At 35.8% G+C, this 20,098-nt stretch overlaps 1 protein-coding gene across 3 annotated transcripts in view; it reads right to left on the bottom strand.

Moving 5' to 3' along the window:
* Window positions 1-20,098, bottom strand: part of LOC145688548 (uncharacterized) — a 57,309-nt gene that overhangs the window by 15,468 nt on the left and 21,743 nt on the right. For all 3 annotated transcript variants that reach the window (XM_081762944.1, XM_081762941.1, XM_081762943.1), the window contains 2 exons: window positions 3,580-3,711; window positions 1,107-1,280 (listed from right to left, as the gene is read on the bottom strand). In XM_081762944.1, coding sequence (XP_081619070.1) covers window positions 1,107-1,280; window positions 3,580-3,711 — 306 coding nt within the window. The remainder of the gene's footprint in view (window positions 1-1,106; window positions 1,281-3,579; window positions 3,712-20,098) is intronic.

The following is a 20,098-nucleotide window of genomic DNA, read 5'->3' as shown; positions in this document are numbered from 1 at the left end:
TTCTATTTTTGTTCAATTAATAATTTACATTTATTACTCAGTAGTGCCTACTAGTACGAGTAGATGGTCTCAGTAACATAAAATGTGCTGTACTGGAATTAAACATGTGTCAGCTCTGCTAGGCCTATAAAAGGATGCTGCAGGCCAAGATGGATGCATGAATTTTATATTTATATCCGCATTGCCAGCATCTACTTCTACTACTAGTCCGATATAGCACTTATTATCATACATGTATGCTACAAAGCATGCTGCGCCCAACTGCTACACGTTGATGTGCAGGAACAGCATGCAGTTTTACAGGTGAAAGGCCTAAATATGTTAAACTTGCATCAAGCTTTGATTTTGCTTCTTCCACCGCAGCTTCTGTTGTATCCGGATAAAATTTAATTCACTGTCTGAATTTTTGCGTGGAGATGCTGACTCTATCGTGTCTGAAGACTATCTCTTGTTTGACAGTGGCAATTTTAGATTTGGGCCTGGAAATGTTTCCTCCACGTTTCTCGATCTTCAGCTTCCTCTTTTAGCTTCCAAAATTTTCTTCTATTTTTCAAATCATCGATTAATTGTGTTCTTTTTCTTCCTATTTCTCTCTTCCCTTCCATGGCTGTAGGAAGAAGATAATTTCTTTGCAAGATGTGTCCAATCCAATTGGCCTTTCTACGAAGGATGCTGGATAGAAGTGTCCTCTTCTGTCCTAACCGATTTAAGACATTCTTCGTTTGTTGCTCTCTGTATCCGTTATCTTCTCCATCTTCCTCCAACACCACATTTCGAAGCTCTCTAAATACTTCTTCTTTAACTTCCGTAATGTCCAAGTCTCTGAACCATACAGTCCAATGCTCCATATATAGCACTTGACCAACTTCTTAAGTCCAATATTGAGCCTGCCAGTTAAGAGTGATCTTTTCTTGTTGAATGCTTCTTGAGATATGGCAATTCTTCATCTGCTCTCTTCGGTGCAGTAAGCGCCTCTCGTCAAAATACTTCCTAGATACTTGAAATTATAGATCTCTTCAAGTTCTCATTTAAACGAATATAGCTGTGTTTCCAACGGTATTAAACAATAATAAACAAGTAAAACTATATAATATAATTAAAATTACCTGAGATAGTCTCTTCTTAACAGAAGTAGGTTCAGTTGCTTCAGCGCACTGCATTTCAACCGGTCTTTTTCTGATCCTAGGATCTATGGCAATAACTTGACTTGTTCCACCGGTTGAAGGTCCTGAGGTTGTAGACAGCTGTGTACTGCCGGCAGGAGGGTAATTCCCTGATACCTATAAATAAGAATGACGTGATGCCAGGTTCAAACCTGTGGAGGGTATACCATCAACAGAACAATAGAAAACAAACCATGGACACGATGTTGTACTTAATGCCCATTTCTAGCATGGAAAGAATACGTCTACGGAAAGTATTTGAATTCCCTTCCCACTTATGATATGTAATTGGATGAAAGTGTAAAGACTGAAGAATGACTGAACGTTTGTGAAGCATGTAGTATAAATATTCAAAACAAAAATACAATATTAACACGCTCAAGAGCTAAAATCAGACAAATTCGAATGCTTCACAAACAAATGACGATCGAGTGGAAGATGACATAGTAAAAGGAAAGTGTTCCAGCTGCATTCCGACAGAACAAGAAGGTTTGTCTCAAAGAAATCATTAAGATATAATCATTAATCATTAAGAATACATTAAGATATAAGATTGATGATATCAAACAAGAACAACAAGGAAATGTGATTAATACTGATGCAGTACAAGCGCAAATGCAAGGGGAAAACATGCTTTGAGTTATGGCAGAAACAAACCATTGTGATGGTAATGCAGACATTGATTGCTTGTTACAAATAACGAACGTATTACAGGAGGATATGAAGTCCCTAAAATCAGAAAATGAACTATTGCAACGAAGAATAAAGACAGTAGAAGCTGAAGGTCAAACTCAAAGGATCTCATACCAGTGGAAGAAAGTAAGTTAAAATAAACCAAGAAAATACTGATGTGGTTTCAAGCAGTTCAATTGTATGTGAAAACAGATAGAGTATATGAGAATGGTTGCCCTACGAGAATGTGGCTTATAAAAGCATGAAATTGAGGATCAAGCATGCAGACGTGCCATTACAACAATAGATAGAAGAGAACCGTACGTAAGCCTCAGTGTATATTGTCCGTGTTTTTGTTTGTTTCTCGGCAACATCAGAATAACAGGCAGTTAATATATACGCAGTGGATGCAATGAACATGATACTCTACGTATGGTTTCTCTCTTGTCCATTGCTTCCATACGCGTCACTACCGTGCTGGCCATAGCAAAAAAACAATGGAAAGTACACTGTGACAACCTAAAATAGTTGGAGACATTTTGTACGTATGCATGTAGCGGACAGTACAATGTCGTCCCTCGAGTAAGTTAATGGTGTGGATTTGTCTGCGACGACAGTTCGATAGCGTCTTCTGAACGCTGGACTGGCGGCACGCATGTCTGAGTCGAATTCCATTGACCCAAAATTACACACGCCGTGAAGAGCATTGCTGGCGTGCTCATTAGCAGACTGTCGTTTTAGAAAAAGACTCACTATGACCTGTCATACAGTGATGGTCGTGTCTACCTTAGATGTTATCGTGGTAAGCGCAATTTGCTGAAGTATGCTCTCGAGTATCATGGAAGCTGACCGATAGTGTAGGGTGCAACTGGGCACAACACGCCTTCGCACCTGAAAGCGACATCACTCGAAACTAGGTCAGGAACTTACGGAGGCCGAGACCACACATTTCCTTGAACAACTTATATATATGATCGAAAATGGCTGATATTAGTTTGTAATCGATAGTTTTCGGGGTCGCTGAGATGAACAGTGATACTTCCGATGCCGTTTAAAACGAAAACAGCATACCGGTATTTCCCGAGTACCAAACACATGAGATACGGAGTTCTGTATTTAAATTTTCATTTTAACCCACCGAAGAAAGCAGATCGTGAATTACGGCCACAGATGGAGGGAAAAATGGTTTGGTTAGGTTGGATTATAGTTGGTGTGTGTTGGGAGCTGCGTGTGTATGATTTTGAAAAAGAAATTTTAGGTTGTAGGTTACGCTGCTGCTGCTGTAGGTTAGGATAAAGATAGTATAATACTGGTGTACTTTCTCCCAAACTCAAGCCATGTGCGTTAAGTTTAACCCTTTGGAGATCTTATCGTACATTTTGTACGATACGCGTACGAAGAGAATGAGGTATGAACCATGATCCTAGGATAAATAGTGACGATGCAGTAGCTGCTTGACTGAAAGTCTAAAAAATAGCCCAAAAAGCCAAGATCCCGAAAGGGTTAATCGTTGTTGTCGGCAAGGTTGGCAGGATTACAGCAAGTTCGTTTGAACATTTTTTTTCTTTATCCCCTCCCGGAAAAATTGCCTAATTCGCACCCTGGAAGCGGGTAATTGATGCTAGTATCTTATAAATAAATTTAGTGAAGGAAAGAATCCGGGACCGTGATTTACCTCTAGTAAATATAGAAACATTATATATTTTCGTGTTAATTCACAAAAGAAATGAAGTATTGTACTTACTTCTTTACCACGAGTAAAGAAAGCACTCTTCATTTCCAATTCGGCTCCGGCAACTTTTTTCCACAGCTCGTAGAAGAACTCTAGTATTTCCAGACACGATTTGCAAATTTTGCAACGTTGCCATGCTTCACTCTGAAAAAATAAACAACGAATAAAAAGTACAATATTTTGTAAACTTACATTTCACACACAAAAATTTTTAAAATTGTGTTATGCAGCGACTAGGGATGGCCATTTCCGGAAAAAGAGTTTTCCGGTTTCCGGAAATCACATTTTCCGTTTTCCGTTTTTCCGGAAAATTTTCCGTTTTCCAATTTTCCGGAAAATTTTCCGTTTTCCGATTTTTCGGAAAATTTTCCGTTTCCGTTTTTCCGGAAATTTTTCCGTTTCCGTTTTTCCGGAAATTTTTCCGTTTCCGTTTTTCCGGAAATTTTTCAGTTTCCGTTTTTCCGGAAAATTTCCGTTTCCGTTTTTCCGGAAAATTTTCCGTTTCCGTTTTTCCGGAAAATTTTCCGTCTTCCGATTTTCCGGAAAATTTTCCGTTTCCGATTTTCCGGAAAATTTTTCCTTTTTCCTTTCTAATTTTCCAGTTTCCGGAAGAATTATATTCCGTTTTCCGTTTTCCCTGAAAATGTGGCTATCCCTAGTCTATAGGAAGTTTAACCTTTTAAAGAGTTGGCGTACTATCGTCTTTGACCGCTTATTTAGGTTCTATAACAGGTATTTAAGCGTCTTTGACCGCTTATTTAGGTTCTATAATAGGTATTTAAGCCGGGATTTTTTTTTTATTTTTCAAGTCAAGGATGGACCAAAGAACACCGCAGATGCGTTTTGGAACCGGATGGTCAACTTGGCGGCGCCAAGTGGTGCGAAGGGACGTGACTTTTTTCTTAAGGCAAATTTCAAAACTTTTTCACGCCTTTAGTTTTCAAGATATCAGATTGAAACTTGCATAAGGATTGTGTGTAGACCTACCTTTGGGTATTTATCAATTTTTTTAGATCCCTACGTGAAACCGGGGACGGGCCCGAGGGGCGCAAGTGTTACGAAGGGGTGATATTTTCAGAAAAAATCCGTTTTTTTTTTTCGATTTTCCGGTTAAGGTTTATGATACAGACACGTGGTACCGTTGGTAAGTATGCTCTATCGTGAGAAAAACGAGGTATGAACCATGATCCTACGATAAATAGTAAGGAAGCAGTAGCTGTTTGAGTGAAAGTCTAAAATTTTGGACATCCTTAAAGGGTTAAACTTCTTGCAATTTGACGTCTTTGTTACATTTCTATCTGATAATTCATTGTTAAGAGCTCTTCTTTGTTCTATCAATCTCTCAAGCATTTCATGTATGCTGTTCCACCGAGTTTTAACTTGCTGTATAAGGAAATGTACTTCCAATCCTAATAACCTTTACTGTTTTTCCAGTTCTGACGTTGCCAACGTACTATGTTTAAAGTGGGAAACAATCCGACTAGCAACACTTAACATTTTCTCGATTTTTTCTATTGCAAGTCCCTTATTTATAGAGAGTTGTAGGGTCTGAGCAAAACAACATATGCTTCCATACGGAAGTTCTCGTATCGCACTTGTGATATTACTAGCATTGTCATAGACAATTGCATGTATTTTATCTAAAATGTTCCACTACTCTGCAACATGTGCTAAGTGCTGAGTTAGGTTTACCCTTGTGTGCTTCACTTCTATTTCAATTATTTGAAGGACTGAACTTATTGAACTTAGATGGAAGCATATAGTGGGCTGTGATTGTAATATAACTTTCCGTAGTCTGCGAAGCCTAGCTATCTGTTGTCAAATCAATCGATTCCGCAGCCACACTTCTCCTTAGAAAACAAGGTCTCAATACGGCGAGTCACAGTTTGCCTGGATGGTGAGTGGTAACTTGGTTCTACTTCATTCATAAATTCAAGAAACCGAATTGCTTCAACGAAAGGCAAAGGAAGAAGATCCTTTGGTACCATATTACTTATTTTACTATGAAGCACCTCTGCTCTTGCGGAAGAACAAGGTTTAGGGTCTCTGAGATAACACAGAATTCTTTTCTGTTTCTTACGTAGTTCCCTTATTTGTAAAACATTTTTTCTGGGATCTTTCTGTTACTTTAGATGCATTTGAGCGTGCGCCAGGTGAAGCGATAATCTGAGATATAGAGGTAGCAGCACCTAGATTATCATCTACGTTTATATAATAATAATAATAATAATAATAATAATAATAATAATAATATAATAAAACACTTTAATTGCATTAGGAGTTCACAATTTAGTAACAAAACATGAATGTAGAATAATAAGTAGAGCAACCCACATTATGCTTTATTTTTTTGCAAATTATGCTTTATTATGCTTTATTATTAATTTCAATCATTGTTTTACATTATTCGTGTATAACGTATAATATTTACTATACATTAAATATTCTAAATATCTTGATCTATTTATTAATATTTTATGCAACCAGTTTCTTTCATATTTAATGAACTTTCTACCTAATGCACTGTAAAGAGAGGCTTTACTCGCGTCAGTTTTTTTTTTTTTATCACTTGTGTGCGCCTTAGAGGTGCATATATACAGAAAGGGAAAGTAAAAGACGCCACCAATAAGTACAGAAAGTGATCAACTTCAAGAGGTACACATAACAGTATAGTGTGGAGTTCTTGTGTACTATTCATTGTTGGTGGAAGTTTTCTTCTTTTTGTCCTTTATTCTTTTCTCCACGTCAAAAGATTAAACCAAAAAGTTTACAGAAATAAAAATAAGCTTTTCATTGTTGCATTGTTATGTTCTCAATGATTTTGCATTGTAAATATTGTTTCTTAAAAATATTAATATAGTATGTTAAACTTGAAGTTAAAGAGGTTTTTTAAAGAATTGTGCTATATCTTTTAAATTATGCTTTATGCTTTATTTTCTAAAATTATGCTTTTAAAATTAGTTTCTTCTGGACCCTTAGACAGCCACAACCATGTTCAAGGTACCAACCATATGTGTAAATAGCTATTATGCTTTTTATGCTTTTGGGTTGCTCTAATAATATGTAAAACTTTCGAATGCATACAGAAACATAGATAATAAGTCAGCATTGAGAACTGAATTGATGTATCGATGACTAGGTGGAATCGTCCTTCAGTTTAAGAGAAATTAACGGAAAAAGTTACGAAGAGAATTATGTGGAATAGATCATTATATGAATAGCTGGTGCTAGTTTCAAGTAGTGCTACATAGCCTACTATGGTATTTATAGTCAATAATACCGGTATTTGGAATTCGTGACGCTTATAGTTGCAAGATGGTAACACTAGGGTAAAGTGTAAAATTGAATTACATCAGTACAATTGAATTTATCTTAGGGTTAAAAAGTCTATGGCACAGGTCGGATGTAACTGAGTAATAAACTTACAAAAAAAAAAAAAAAAAAAAAAAAAAAAAAAAAAAAACATCGGGACGATAGGGTGCTCGAATCGAACATCGGCCTTCTGAATGTTAAGCCGATGTTTTAACGCCTGAGCTCCGTTGGAATATGTAGTGTACTCCCGCCAATACTACTGCGTGTGGATTCTATAGAATCAATCTAGGGCGCCGATTTCTCTGTAACTTTGGGGATCCATTCAGATGCAGAAGGTATATATGAGGGTTTTAAGACAAACTGAATTCAAATTGTGCAAAATATTGTATATTTATAAATAAAATGCGGGGTCCACATGAACTTTGAGGGGGCTGCCCCCGGCCCCCCAGGATCTGTGACCTTGACAGATCACCGTGATCACGATAAGCAATGAAGAATTGGTTGGAATATAAACATACCAGTTGTATTAATAACACACTGCCAGCTCTACTGCCAGAGTTCTGCGCTCAGGTACACGCATAATCGGGGATTCCCCGAAACACACGCATGATGGGAATTTCCCGGTGCAAACGAATGATCTGCAAGCCCTCACGCAAACAAAAAAAGTACATGATTAAGCAAGTGTACAAATAGATGTAGGAGGAAGGAATGTTTCGTCGCTGATTTACTCGACCTTTTCTCTCCTATCCACTGTTAAGTTTGAGTTGCGTTTCTTTAGCACTAGATGGTGAAGAGCATTGCCTCATTTACAGGTTGTTTTCGCGTAGCCTTTTTCGTTATATTTCTTAATGTAAGACGACCAATGTCACTATTCCAAGTGAACATTTTCATTTTCCGGAAAATTTTCCGTTTTCCGGAAAATTTCCGTTTCCGTTTTTCCGGAAAATTTTCCGTTTCCGTTTTTCCGGAAAATTTTCCGTTTCCGTTTTTCCGGAAAATTTTCCGTTTTCCGATTTTCCGGAAAATTTTCCGTTTTCCGATTTTCCGGAAAATTTTCCGTTTTCCGTTTTCAATTTTCCGGTTTCCGGAAAAAATATTTTCCGTTTTCCGTTTTTCCGGAAAATGTGGCCATCCCTAGCGGCGACCAGCTAAATAAATAAATAAATAAGGAGTTGGAGCAAAAAACCGGAAATTCTAAATCTCTATCATGTGTTGTGAAGACAAGCAGAGAAGGGTTCAGAAGACTTTCAAAATTCCAGAAAAGACTTTTCTGTGTCCTGAAGTATACTGCGAGACGTTTTGAGGGAAGTGTATCTTCGCCTGAAGCAAAAACGCATATGCAGAAGATGTCAGAAAATGAAATGAAATCTTTAAGTTTTACGTCCCATGGTTATGCCGGTTAGGCTAAAGGAGACGGTGATGATGAGAGATGAGTAAAATGGTGGAATGAAGAAAGTGGGAGGAAACGGGAGAACCCCGAGAAAACCCACGAGCGCGGTGTTTGTCCACCACAAATTTCACTTGGCGGGGGCTGGGATCGAACCCGGGACCCCAAGCACCAGAGGTGAACGCTCTACCACTGAGCTACCGCGCCCCCCCACAGAAGATGTCAGGAAACTGTTATTGTTTCCCATTTGCGCTTTCTTATCCCCCACCCCTCCTGGGTCCCCTTTCTCCTCTCCCTTGCTCTCAGCAGGGATGGTTGTAAAATCTCAGACACCAGATTGAAGGAAACAAAAGTTCCTTGACAAACCTTTGCAATCAACACTCAGAAGTGTATTGTAGTTTCCTGTTTATTGTCATCCTTGATTTTCTCAGCTTTCGGTTTTATACTTTGTTGATCACATAACAATCCAACTTTTAGCAATACACCTCTAAACTTACATTTTTCCATTAGTTTGGCAGCAGTCATTATTGCTTGTAAAATACGGGTTGTGCCTGATGTTAACATCACGGTAAAAGTGAATCATACTAATGAATGGAATAAACTGAATGTAAAGCAAGTGATAAAAATGTTCGACGTAGGTAAAATTAAGGTGTACGAGATTCTAAAGGGGGGGGGGGAGGAAATTTTAAAGCAGTGGGAAAACCCTGGCTGTCGAAGGGTTAATGGTCCTTCCTAAAGTGTCACTTGAAAGTCATTATATTGTGGAACGTCCTGTATGTGAATCGAAGATCGTTGGGAACTCACTATGGAAATTCGGTGTATTGGGACTGCACTGTATATATTACACTTCACTTTGTAACGGTATGGTAGTTCACCCTGTATGACGATAAGCCATCTTTGTTAAAGCCACCTATTATGTTCGTAAAGCCACCTTTAAGCTCTGATTAAGCCACTTTTATGCCACCATTAACAAAATGTTCATCATTTTCAGTTTATAGTTTCTTTCATTTATTTGTCTATTTATTTATTTCCAATAACCGGTTTCTCACCATAATTAAATGTACTTTAATTTACTTTTCAATTATCTTTTACTAAACACATGATATATTCAAACATGTTAAACCAAATAAATGTACGAATGAACACTGACACAGAAAATACTTAACTACTAGACAATAGCAACAATATGTATACCGATTTCGGAAGCGTAGCCTAACAACGTAATGAACGATAATATTGAAATTCCTAATACGTGTATCGTTTGGTGTAATGCAATGTGTATATATGCACCTTTTTACAACAAACTTAATCAATACTTAAACCTTCTTATCCAAGATATTTTGTAATATTCAACTACTAAATGTAAACATACAATATAATATGGCATTAAAGAATACAATTATATTAATAATATTCAGATTCATTCACATAAAACACTAATGAAACACAATAATATTCAAAACAAGCATTTCGTAAGACAATTGTAACAATCTCATGCTAATTATCCAAAATACTATATTTTTAATTTACTAAATATTTAAAATACTAAAAGAATTTAAAATCAAATATACTATCAAGTTTCAATAATCATATTGCTCAAACAACAAACAAAAGCTCTATTGGATTACATCAAATGAATTTAGAATCAAATGTCAACTCACATTTTTTTTTTAATTATCAGCATTACTCACAACAAACGTAAACTTATTTTATTTATTTGTCAATTGCAACAGGTATGTAGGCATCGTCCTTAATGCACGGATTTTAGCAATATTAGCGAACTCACGACTTTTGGCTGACACAATTATTACTTACTCTCATTTTCAACAAACATCTTATTGGCAATGGTAAACTATAACTCCATTTTACGGGTTTTTCGCAAACACATGTAACAAGAGGGATATACAATCCACCTCTAAAAGTATTAACCATTTAGAATAGACTTTCCCTACTCATCTAGGAACAAGCTAGGTATTCGGGAAGTAACAAGGAGTATCCATTTCCGAACGTGAACCGCCCTCTAATGGCCTTTGGTTTCACGTCAAAATACACATATATCATAACAATAAATTCACATAAGTATGCCGCCTTATACAGCCTTTGGCATCTCCAAAAAAAGACCTAACTCATTCGTAATGCTCAATTGCCATTAGGTTGAACTAAAACGTATACAGCCCAATAATATTTCATACGCACTCATTCTGTTCGCTTAATTACTCTCATCAATATCAACGCGCCGAATAGATTTAAGCCTGATTGCCTCAACATACTATAAACAATGGGATCTATCAATTACTGTTAGATTGTACAACAAACCAATTTCTTTTCAAAATTTAATTTAAATTTTATCACATATTATTACTATTGTGAGAGTTTATTGACAAGTTCTAATTTAAAACAATATTTTCTCTCCTTCCAAACTAATGAACATGAAAACAATTAATTAAACATCAAAGTAATTCGTTAATTATGATCATTCTATTCAAATGAATCATGTAACGAAAGCTTCAACTAATACTTCTCATATTGACATGAATAAAGATTCTAATTAAGTGAATTAAATTAATTTTTTTTTTGTATGAATTATTTGACACAAAACGAAACTAAAGATTAGGTATTCTCTCCTTTGTATGAGTCGTTGAGCAATAGATAGACTTGTAAAGATTATAGAAACAAAGCTTTTTTTTTATATGCTTTCCACATTAAAATTACTTCTTCATTTTGGAATATATATATCTTTCAAAATAATAATTAAGATATACGAACATAATATGTAAACGTAATACGATATGTGAACAAAATTTAAATTCTAATTACATTTTTTTTACTAAATATGCAAAATCTATTCATAAAACTGGTAAAGCTCAGAAATAAGCAAAAATCTGCATATATGGTATTCTATCATTCTTACATATTATATCATTATATGCAAAATAGTTAAAATGTTTATCTATACACTTACGTTACATAACCTAACTAATAAACTATCAAACATTTTAATACACATGAATGAATTAAACGGCGATTAAGCCTTACGTGTCGCCATCCTGTGTGTCATTGATTGACAGCACAGGTTGTAAGTCGTTAATTAAACAGAAATATAGGTTAATGAATTGGTCCCGAAGACCAATGGGCACTGACTTACGATATTCCATAGCTAAAGTGTGCGGGGTCGCTGAACTTCCCGACGAATTGAATAAATCGTTTCTGCACTAAATCCTTATTCCTCCCAGCTGAATGCTTCACGCATTACAGCTATCACATAATCGGGTAAATTTTCCCAACCCAGTTGGACTGTCAGTATCTAGACCTAAAGAAGGTGTTTTAAAATAAACATATGAAGAGGACAATAAGAATACCCTGGGGGGGGGGGGGAACATTCGATACTACAGCCCTGCATTTGAATTTCATCTCATAAATTATTGAAATTATTTGAGACCTGCTCATACCTACAAAATTAGTAGGCTTACAAACACACAATTTCCTTAAGAGCACTGGCCAATACAAAAATGTGCGGCCTACTGGCAAAATGCACTTATCACTATCGGGAGTATTATCGCATCCGGGATTAAGTCACAATCGAGAATATATTCGCAATCAAAAATGACAATTATTCCAGAAAATTACAGATTTGCAAATGCGTAAGGGAACGCTAATCGGCTTCCAGCACAAAACGTATCATGCTTTACTTTTCATCTCAATTAAGGAAAGTATGGAAAACAGAACTGTAACAACCTTGATGAAACAAGAAAACAAGGTCAATACTAAAAGTCTAACAATGGCAATAATCAATAGGTCAAAAATTATACACGTGTTTATGTTCAATTAAGAACCAACAGACTCTTCTCATACAAGAAAGATTAAAAAGAAGTTGTTAAAAAATTTATACGGAGAGATTATCTCACATCCAAGAATAAGTCATTATATTTGACAATATCGGTTGTACTCGGAGTATCATATGCGTTATTCATTATTTTATTAATTTTACTTTTAACATTTATTATCCACATTTTCTCGATTTCGAGGATAGACTCATTTCAAAATTTAAAACAATATTTATCAAATTTTCTCCCAAATCAAACCAATAATGTTAATGAATTCAAAATTGGTGATAAATTTAATTATCAAATTTCCATAATATTTATAATATTTTTATTTTATGTACTTTTCATTTTTATAACTCAAATTTACTATAGGTAATAGTACCTAATCAAAACAAACACTATATACTTGTCGATACCAAATTGTATCGGTTATTGTTGGGTGTACCGTGTTAACATGATACTATAACAAAACTTACAAGTTAAATAATGAGAACATTTCACGTTCTATTTGCAAAAAAGGTAATATATATATATGTGCATCTCTTACTATTTTATCTTGTTAACACAGTACAGCCAAAGGAAAAGAAGAGAAAAGATTGTTTACTTGAGTCCAAAACGACTGCAATTTCATTTTTTCCGTTAAGTCAATTAAGAAGAAATATCTGAAAAATATAAAATTTTAAGCGCCAATTAAATATCTTGTTTTTAAAGAAATATATATCAAACGTCAAAAGCCGAAGTAGAATTTTGAAGTGTGTGTGTCTAATAGCCAAAATCACACACTAGCTGAGGCCCAATCGGACGCTACCCCGATTTCGTCACTTTAATTTGGAAAGAAAATAGTGACGCCCCTAAGGGTTGGATTATATTTTTAAATCTTTTTTTTTCTTCTTTTTTACTCTTCTTAACTCGTAATACGGTTGTTTCTAAATTCAATTAAATTCGAAACTTTATTAACATCATAACAAATACCCATTGACTTTGTATAACGAACACCATTTGTGAATAGATTCCTAAACAGATTTATTAAATTCAACATTATTTTCCATTACTTTCAAAATCATACTAAGTAATATTTAATTTCCAATGTTCCGACGCCTAAGCAGTCTGATATTATGAATTCAATATGTTCTTACACTTACTTAATAACAAAGTCAGATGAAAAGATTCATTAACTGAGAAACACTTTTTTTTTTTTTTCAAAATCCAAATTTCATAATTAATTGTGATATTCATCAGTATTTCTCTAATTAGATTTTCAAATATCTCTAATTACCTAGCATTTCTCTAAATGCCTAATGGTACGGGGACAGCTAAATATTTATGCAAACATAAAGGTGAATGAATAAAAACTCAAAAGAAAATAGAATGGTAAAATTTTATTAATAATGTCTGGTTCCCAAACTGGAAGCACCTGAAAAGAAATAAGACATACAAACCATAAGCATCCTAACAAAAATTCGATGGAGAAATTCTGTATCCAAAACGGGATAACCATAGTTTTCAAAAATGGTGGGGGCATTATTAAAACTTCAAAATCCGAATTCGCAATCTAAGTTGATTACCTATTTAAAATTTCCAATGCTGTCCTTCCTCTGCTTTTCACATTCATCTCTCATCTCCAAAATCTGTAAAGAAATCATAAAACATGACATTTAAATAAACGTACCTGATTGTAGATCACCATAAGTGGTTCCTTTGGACAGGCGCGTAGGCGGCGGTGGGCACACTCTCAAAGCTGAAAAGCAAATTCCTAACTTTCGAAATTCGGTGGGGAATAAAGTAAAAGAGTAATAATCTTTATTTCATCCTCTATAAAAGCTTAAAAGTCATATTCGGTGTTTAGTTTCTCGTCTCTTTCGGGATTCAGTCCAAGTTCGGGCAAAGTTCGCGCTTTGGTTACGCTACAACTTTCATTTTCCACCGGTGCCGATTACACTTGTATGCCTTTAATTTCATACTTTTACAATTGTTTTTTTTTTTCTGATTCGCGGGCCTTTTTCCCTTTCTACAACGAGTTTACTGAATTTCCACGCAATGATACGTTCGTTTACGACGATCAGATTTGCGATGCATGACGATGTTTTGCACAGATTGCTTTTCGCACTTGCGTTTCTTAAAATTCCTCTGAGTCGATGTCTTCACAACTTGCATGTTTGGTTCAAAATAAACTCGCCTACAATTTGACTTTGGTTTACATCTAGTTTGTCCGCGACTACGTTTGACTTGTTTTGGGTTACGCTGAATAGAGCACTTTTCGTTTATTCTTAACTCACTATCTAACATATGTTCGGCATTCGTTTTCTTGGATTGCGCGTACCTTCTAGGATTAGGTCGACGAATATTATTGTCACCAAGAGCGATCAGCTGTTTTGCCTTAAGACTACTTGCACGATCGAGTTTTTCCTTTTTACACGTTCGCGGTGGTGGGACACTAATTTTAAAATTTGCATGCGCGACGGAATCAAATTTACTACACTCATGACCCACTTGTCTATCGCTACTTTTACGCCTATGAATCTTGATCTTGCTAGCTATGCGTCGTGACGTCCTTTTATTTTGAGCTAATATGCTATGGGAAATTGGTTGACCATTTCGAACTACCCTGTTTTCCCTTTGTGCCTTATTCTTACATTTTAATCTCTTTGCTAGTGTACGCATACTTTTTGGCCTACATTCTTGTGTGGTTACGGGTAATAATCCTAGCCAATTAATCACACAACAGCTATTGACTACATAAAACATAATTTTCTTTGCGGTCTTACATTTTAAACTTTTCACTTGAAGTCGTTGACCTATGCCAGTATGCTCACAGTCGATACGGACAGAATCGAATCGCAATATAAAGACGTAACTCATACTAAACGACATGCACTGTACTACAGACGCATATGTAGTTGTAAGATCGCGCAGAACAATCTGCTCGCGATACAAGCATAACAGCATTAAATTTTCAATATCGTAGAGAAACAATAACTCAACTCTCAAGCCTTCCCTGGCTTCTCCGAGAGGAGGGATACGCGCTACCACTGCGCTACCATTCATTTCATGCAATTCATCGGCATCTCTCGCCGGCACTGCAACTACATTTAAAACATGTCTGTCTACGGATACTCGCATCAAGCCGTGTTTAATTACTATCTCTGTATTGCCTATTTCCTTTCTCCGGACACTAACATCCTCTTGTTTTGCTCTACGTGTATTTATCATCGACTTTCCTTCAAGCATTTTACACGACACATCAAGTTCCTGTTCGAAGTTACAAAACAATTCATTCGCCACTACGCAAAGTTGTTTACCAAAACCATACCCAATAGTCTCACTAACGTTACTTTTCCTGACCACTATTTCCGGTGAAAACGAGCAAATATATTCAAATACGACATGATTATCAAATAACTCAAAATTCTCTTCCGTAACCTGGGCTTGCGCGTACTCAAGAGTTTTTGCAATTTCTAATGCGCCTTGCACTTCATATGCTACACTTGGAACTACGCCGACACTAGCCTGATGTACTATTAAAGGTGGTAATTTGCAACTAACACATTCAAAACGGATATTATTGACGCAAACTTCCTTCGTTTCATAACTAATCGAAGGTGTCGCTACTTCGAACGCTTCCTGATTAATGTCGACTATGTTTACTTCTTGAAATTCTACTTTGATCTCACTAACACTAGACTGATGTAAAACTAATAGTGGTGGTTCAATAACTACAGGTGCAAAAATCTGACATCGTTACATACATTCATTTTCTAAAAAGGTGACGTTAACTCGTGCCTGCTCTACATATTTTCCACTAAATTATTTTTACTTTTTTAACATTCAAATTCGATGGGCCTGATTTCACAGCTATCCGACTGTTTTGTCACTCAACGGTAGTAACTGAATTTCAACAGGAGGCAAAACATTGTGTATTTCCTTACATAAATTATTTACTGTAACTATACATGCATACTGCGGTTCAACTTTCGACGATGATTTTAATTCCGAACATCTTTCAAAATCTGTATATTCAAAATTATGAAACGCGTGTTTATTCCATATTTTCAATTTACTTAAAGCTGTGTAGCGAGTCAGTGATGCTGACCTGCACAACAGCTGCTTGCCTGAATCTACTTCGGATGTATCAGCTGACTTGTTATTCTTAGCTTTGTGTCTCCTACGCTTACCGGGTTCACTTTCGAGTTCTCTTACAATTTGTTCATGCAAATATTGATCATATCTCGAGTCTCCTATTTTCTGATGCTGTTCTAAAAGACATTGCAACTCTTGCATTGTACGTCTACCTATGATTATAATTCGTCGTCTGTCATCTGTGCGCACTTCTGCCGTAACGTCAAATGTAAATGGCCAAGTTTTTACGGTAAAAGTAATTTCCTTCGGAATGTTCGAATTTTTGTCTTTTTCTGGTGAACCAAAACTTTTTAATAAATGAATTCTACGCCAAGTAACGTAATTGGTTTCTTCACTATTATCTAAATATATGCCAAAAGAATTTATGCCTTTAGTTACTGTAAACGGCCTCGTGATGATATTTTTTTTTTAAAAGAAAACAAGAACTCGAAACTAAACTCTAAAATATTCCATTAATTTCCACTTTCTAAGTATTGTTTTCTAAGTTTGGTCTAATCTGTGTTAACTGGTTCTTTTACCATGTTTGAAGTTGTTCCAAAATACTAAAATTCATGTTTACTTAAATTTCAGGTGACTAAATCACAATATAAAACATGCAAAAAATAAACACTTGACTTCAATAACAAAATGTATTTTAAAATTTCATTTTGCAGAGTATTTCGATAAAAAGTTAACAAACATAAACGAATTACTATCCCTTCATCATTATATAAAGGTGCATATATTACGGGTGTTTTCACCTAGGATCAGCTGTTTGGTATTTTCGTTTGCACGTACTATAAAAGTTGACGGAAGAAAAAAAAAAGCGAACAAATAAAATGTTATACTTAATATAACATTTATACTATAATACTTAAAATAAGGAAATAATAATGATAATGATGTTTCTCTGATAGTTGAACTTACTTTATAGTGTTTGAAACCTGGTTATTATTTTCTTACTCTTTCCTTTTTTTCACGAGTTAAACAATCTACGCGTGATTTTACACCAAGTCTGCTGCTTGTGACTACGTGATTCAAATTCTTACTGTTGTCGAGTTTTAATAAATGAACGCTAATATATTTAAATACAATTCTATCCGAAGATTAAACTGGGTCGTGTCACGGATTAGCCATTTCGGGTTGTGACCAGTGTGTACGTCGTGGTTCGGTTTAATTTTTCAATCTCATACTTCGCCCTTTTCTTTCTTTCATTTTCCAGCTATTGTACGACGACTCTAGTCACTGCCCATGCCTACAGTTTCGCCATGCGGTGGCTGGAAACACAAAAGACGAAAATGCAGACAACGTAAATATATTTGTTAGGTTACGAGTATGATGGAATTAAACATTGACTTTACAACAAATAAGATCACATTTAAATAGTAAAAGTATAATATTACTTAATAAATGTAAGCATTACATGCATTTGAACTCAAAATATAACTATATTCAACAACTTTTCACCGAGTATCGATATTAAGGTGGCGTGGCTTAACTAAAAAACAACTCACTTATTTCTTCGGCTAGCCTGTACATCACTCCATCGATGTCCTGGGTTCAGACCCGCTCCTGGAATTGATGTCTTCAACTGGTTCCTAATACAATCCTCACGTAAATGACAATAAATGAGAAATCACCACAATAATCCACTCGCAATAATGTTTGAAATGATGAACAAGATAACTGATTCGAATCTTCAATATAATTTAACTAATACACACTTGAGTTCATTTCTCCTTGGACTTATTGTACGTAGGGAAAAGTGATTGAAATGTACACTCTATATTTTTTTAGGCAGCAGTGAACGCTGCTCTTCTGAAAGGCGCGCAATGCGCGAACGAACGACGACACGAGGATTGTCGTCTCGAAGATGCAGAAGGACTGCTTGCGTTGTTTAATTAGCTATTGTGTATATGCCCTCGAGGCTGGAGCTCCCCGCTGATGACGTATAATGTCAAGTTCACACTCTATGGTTGAGGAAGTGCGGATAGTTCAAATTATCCAACCAGAAGTAGTCAATGACAAAACAGAGGTGTTATTTCAACTTTCCCATTTTTCCGGACTCAAGGAATCGTTCACAAAGGGAGTCATTGTCTCTGCATCGTATGTCCATATTTGGCCACAAAATCGAACTCAGGCTTACCAACACAAACGAAGAGGCATACCAAAGTGATGAGAGAAGAGTTTCTAGAGTGTTTGGAATATACGAGGCTTGGTTAAAGTTCAAATTGAATTATTTTTCCCAATGTTCTTTTAAATAAAAAAAAAAAAAAAAAAAAAAAAAAAAAGCTTTAGGACGGTGACAATATATATATAAAGATAAAGGATTACCCACATCTTATATATCATGTAGGACATTCTTTCATTTTATCTTACAATAACACAGAGTGAAAGATAGATAGCTACACAGAAACACGAAACTCAAATAAACTTAAATCTTAAATTACTATAAACACAGCGTCTTTATTTTGACACAACAAAATCATATTGTTCGCAAAATCATTCAATTGTTGTGTAATATCATGCACTTAGTAAAATAACTATTCCTGAGAAGCAATATACTCCATCGTGGCTCAAATGATTGTCTTTACACATTGTTTTAACCCTGCAACCCTCGCGCGGGGTAAATATGACCCCAGAGGGATATTTTTTGTTTGGCTCTCCTAGACAGTTGGCAATTCTGACCCGGCCGCCCTTCTAGCTGTCTGTTATATTGTCTACTTCAAGGCCAACAATTAGTTAGTTGTTTACTGCAACATTTTTCGTACACAAAAAATACGTTTAATATAAAGTGAGGTCACTGTGACCCCACGAAGAGGTTGTTGATACTAACACCGCGCGAGTGGTGCAGGGTTAATAGGTAATGGTAATGGGTTGTGGGAGCTTATGTTTTCAATCCTAAGTTAAGCTGCCTGATAATACTCGCATGCCTTCCCTTGTTACAACGCTCGCTCAGTTCCTTCTCTAGCTAGAAAAGAGATCTTGTTGAAGCATACTAAGTGAAAATAAAAACTTACCTATAGATTAAGAGGGTTAAAGTTTAGGAATCAGTTTTATTCATAACTCACTGTAGAACACCCTCATGTCTATGTGGATAGTGTACGCGCCTGTGGCACGGGAGACCCTGGTTCGAATCTCGGCAGGAGCTCATGTGGTTCGGATCCCAAGTTAAGCTGTAGGTCCACATCCCACATACTCTTGCTGCTGAAACGGACGCTAAACTCAAATAAAAACCAACCATAACCAATTCTATTTATATTCATTATATATAGATCTCCTCATTGTTCAGCCGACAAAGAAAAGGATATATTTCTCGAGTACGACTCGACAATGAAAGGGAAGGAATAAAATGAAGGAATTAAACATTTTTTCTTTCTGCATTAATAGCACAATATAATTGAAGCGCTTGGAGGATAAAGGTGTTATGTTACATTTTCTGAAACGTTGCATTATGGCGATTGATGCACGTCTTATATGTTAATCATGCTACGTAACACATTATGTAGTGAGTTCTCGTCTGAGTGCAGATATTTAGAAACGATAAAGGTGGTATGTTAACGGACTACATTGTGAAAGTCAATTTTCCCATCATATTCAATTGGTTACATAACACCTTTATCCTCCAAGCGCTTCAATTCTTATAACAACAGTAACTACTAGAGTTCACAAATTTGCAACACTGTTTTTAGTTCGCAAATTTTCCGTCTATCTTGTCATCTGTGGCGCATTATATTGAAGCCCATTTTATCCAGTGTATACCTGAGCGTCAAGGGGTTACCTATAGCACTCCCCTTGGATCCGCATATTATATTATATATATGTGTTTTGCAAAATCCTCTTTGAAAACATACCATTACCTTCCCTCAATTAGTCATTAATACCTCGAACG

This window comes from Thermobia domestica, chromosome 6 (assembly GCF_964235325.1).
Source record: "Thermobia domestica chromosome 6, izTheDome1.hap1.1, whole genome shotgun sequence".
NCBI classification, from domain to species: Eukaryota; Metazoa; Arthropoda; class Insecta; order Zygentoma; family Lepismatidae; genus Thermobia; species Thermobia domestica.
This window is presented reverse-complemented; position numbering and strand designations above follow the sequence as displayed.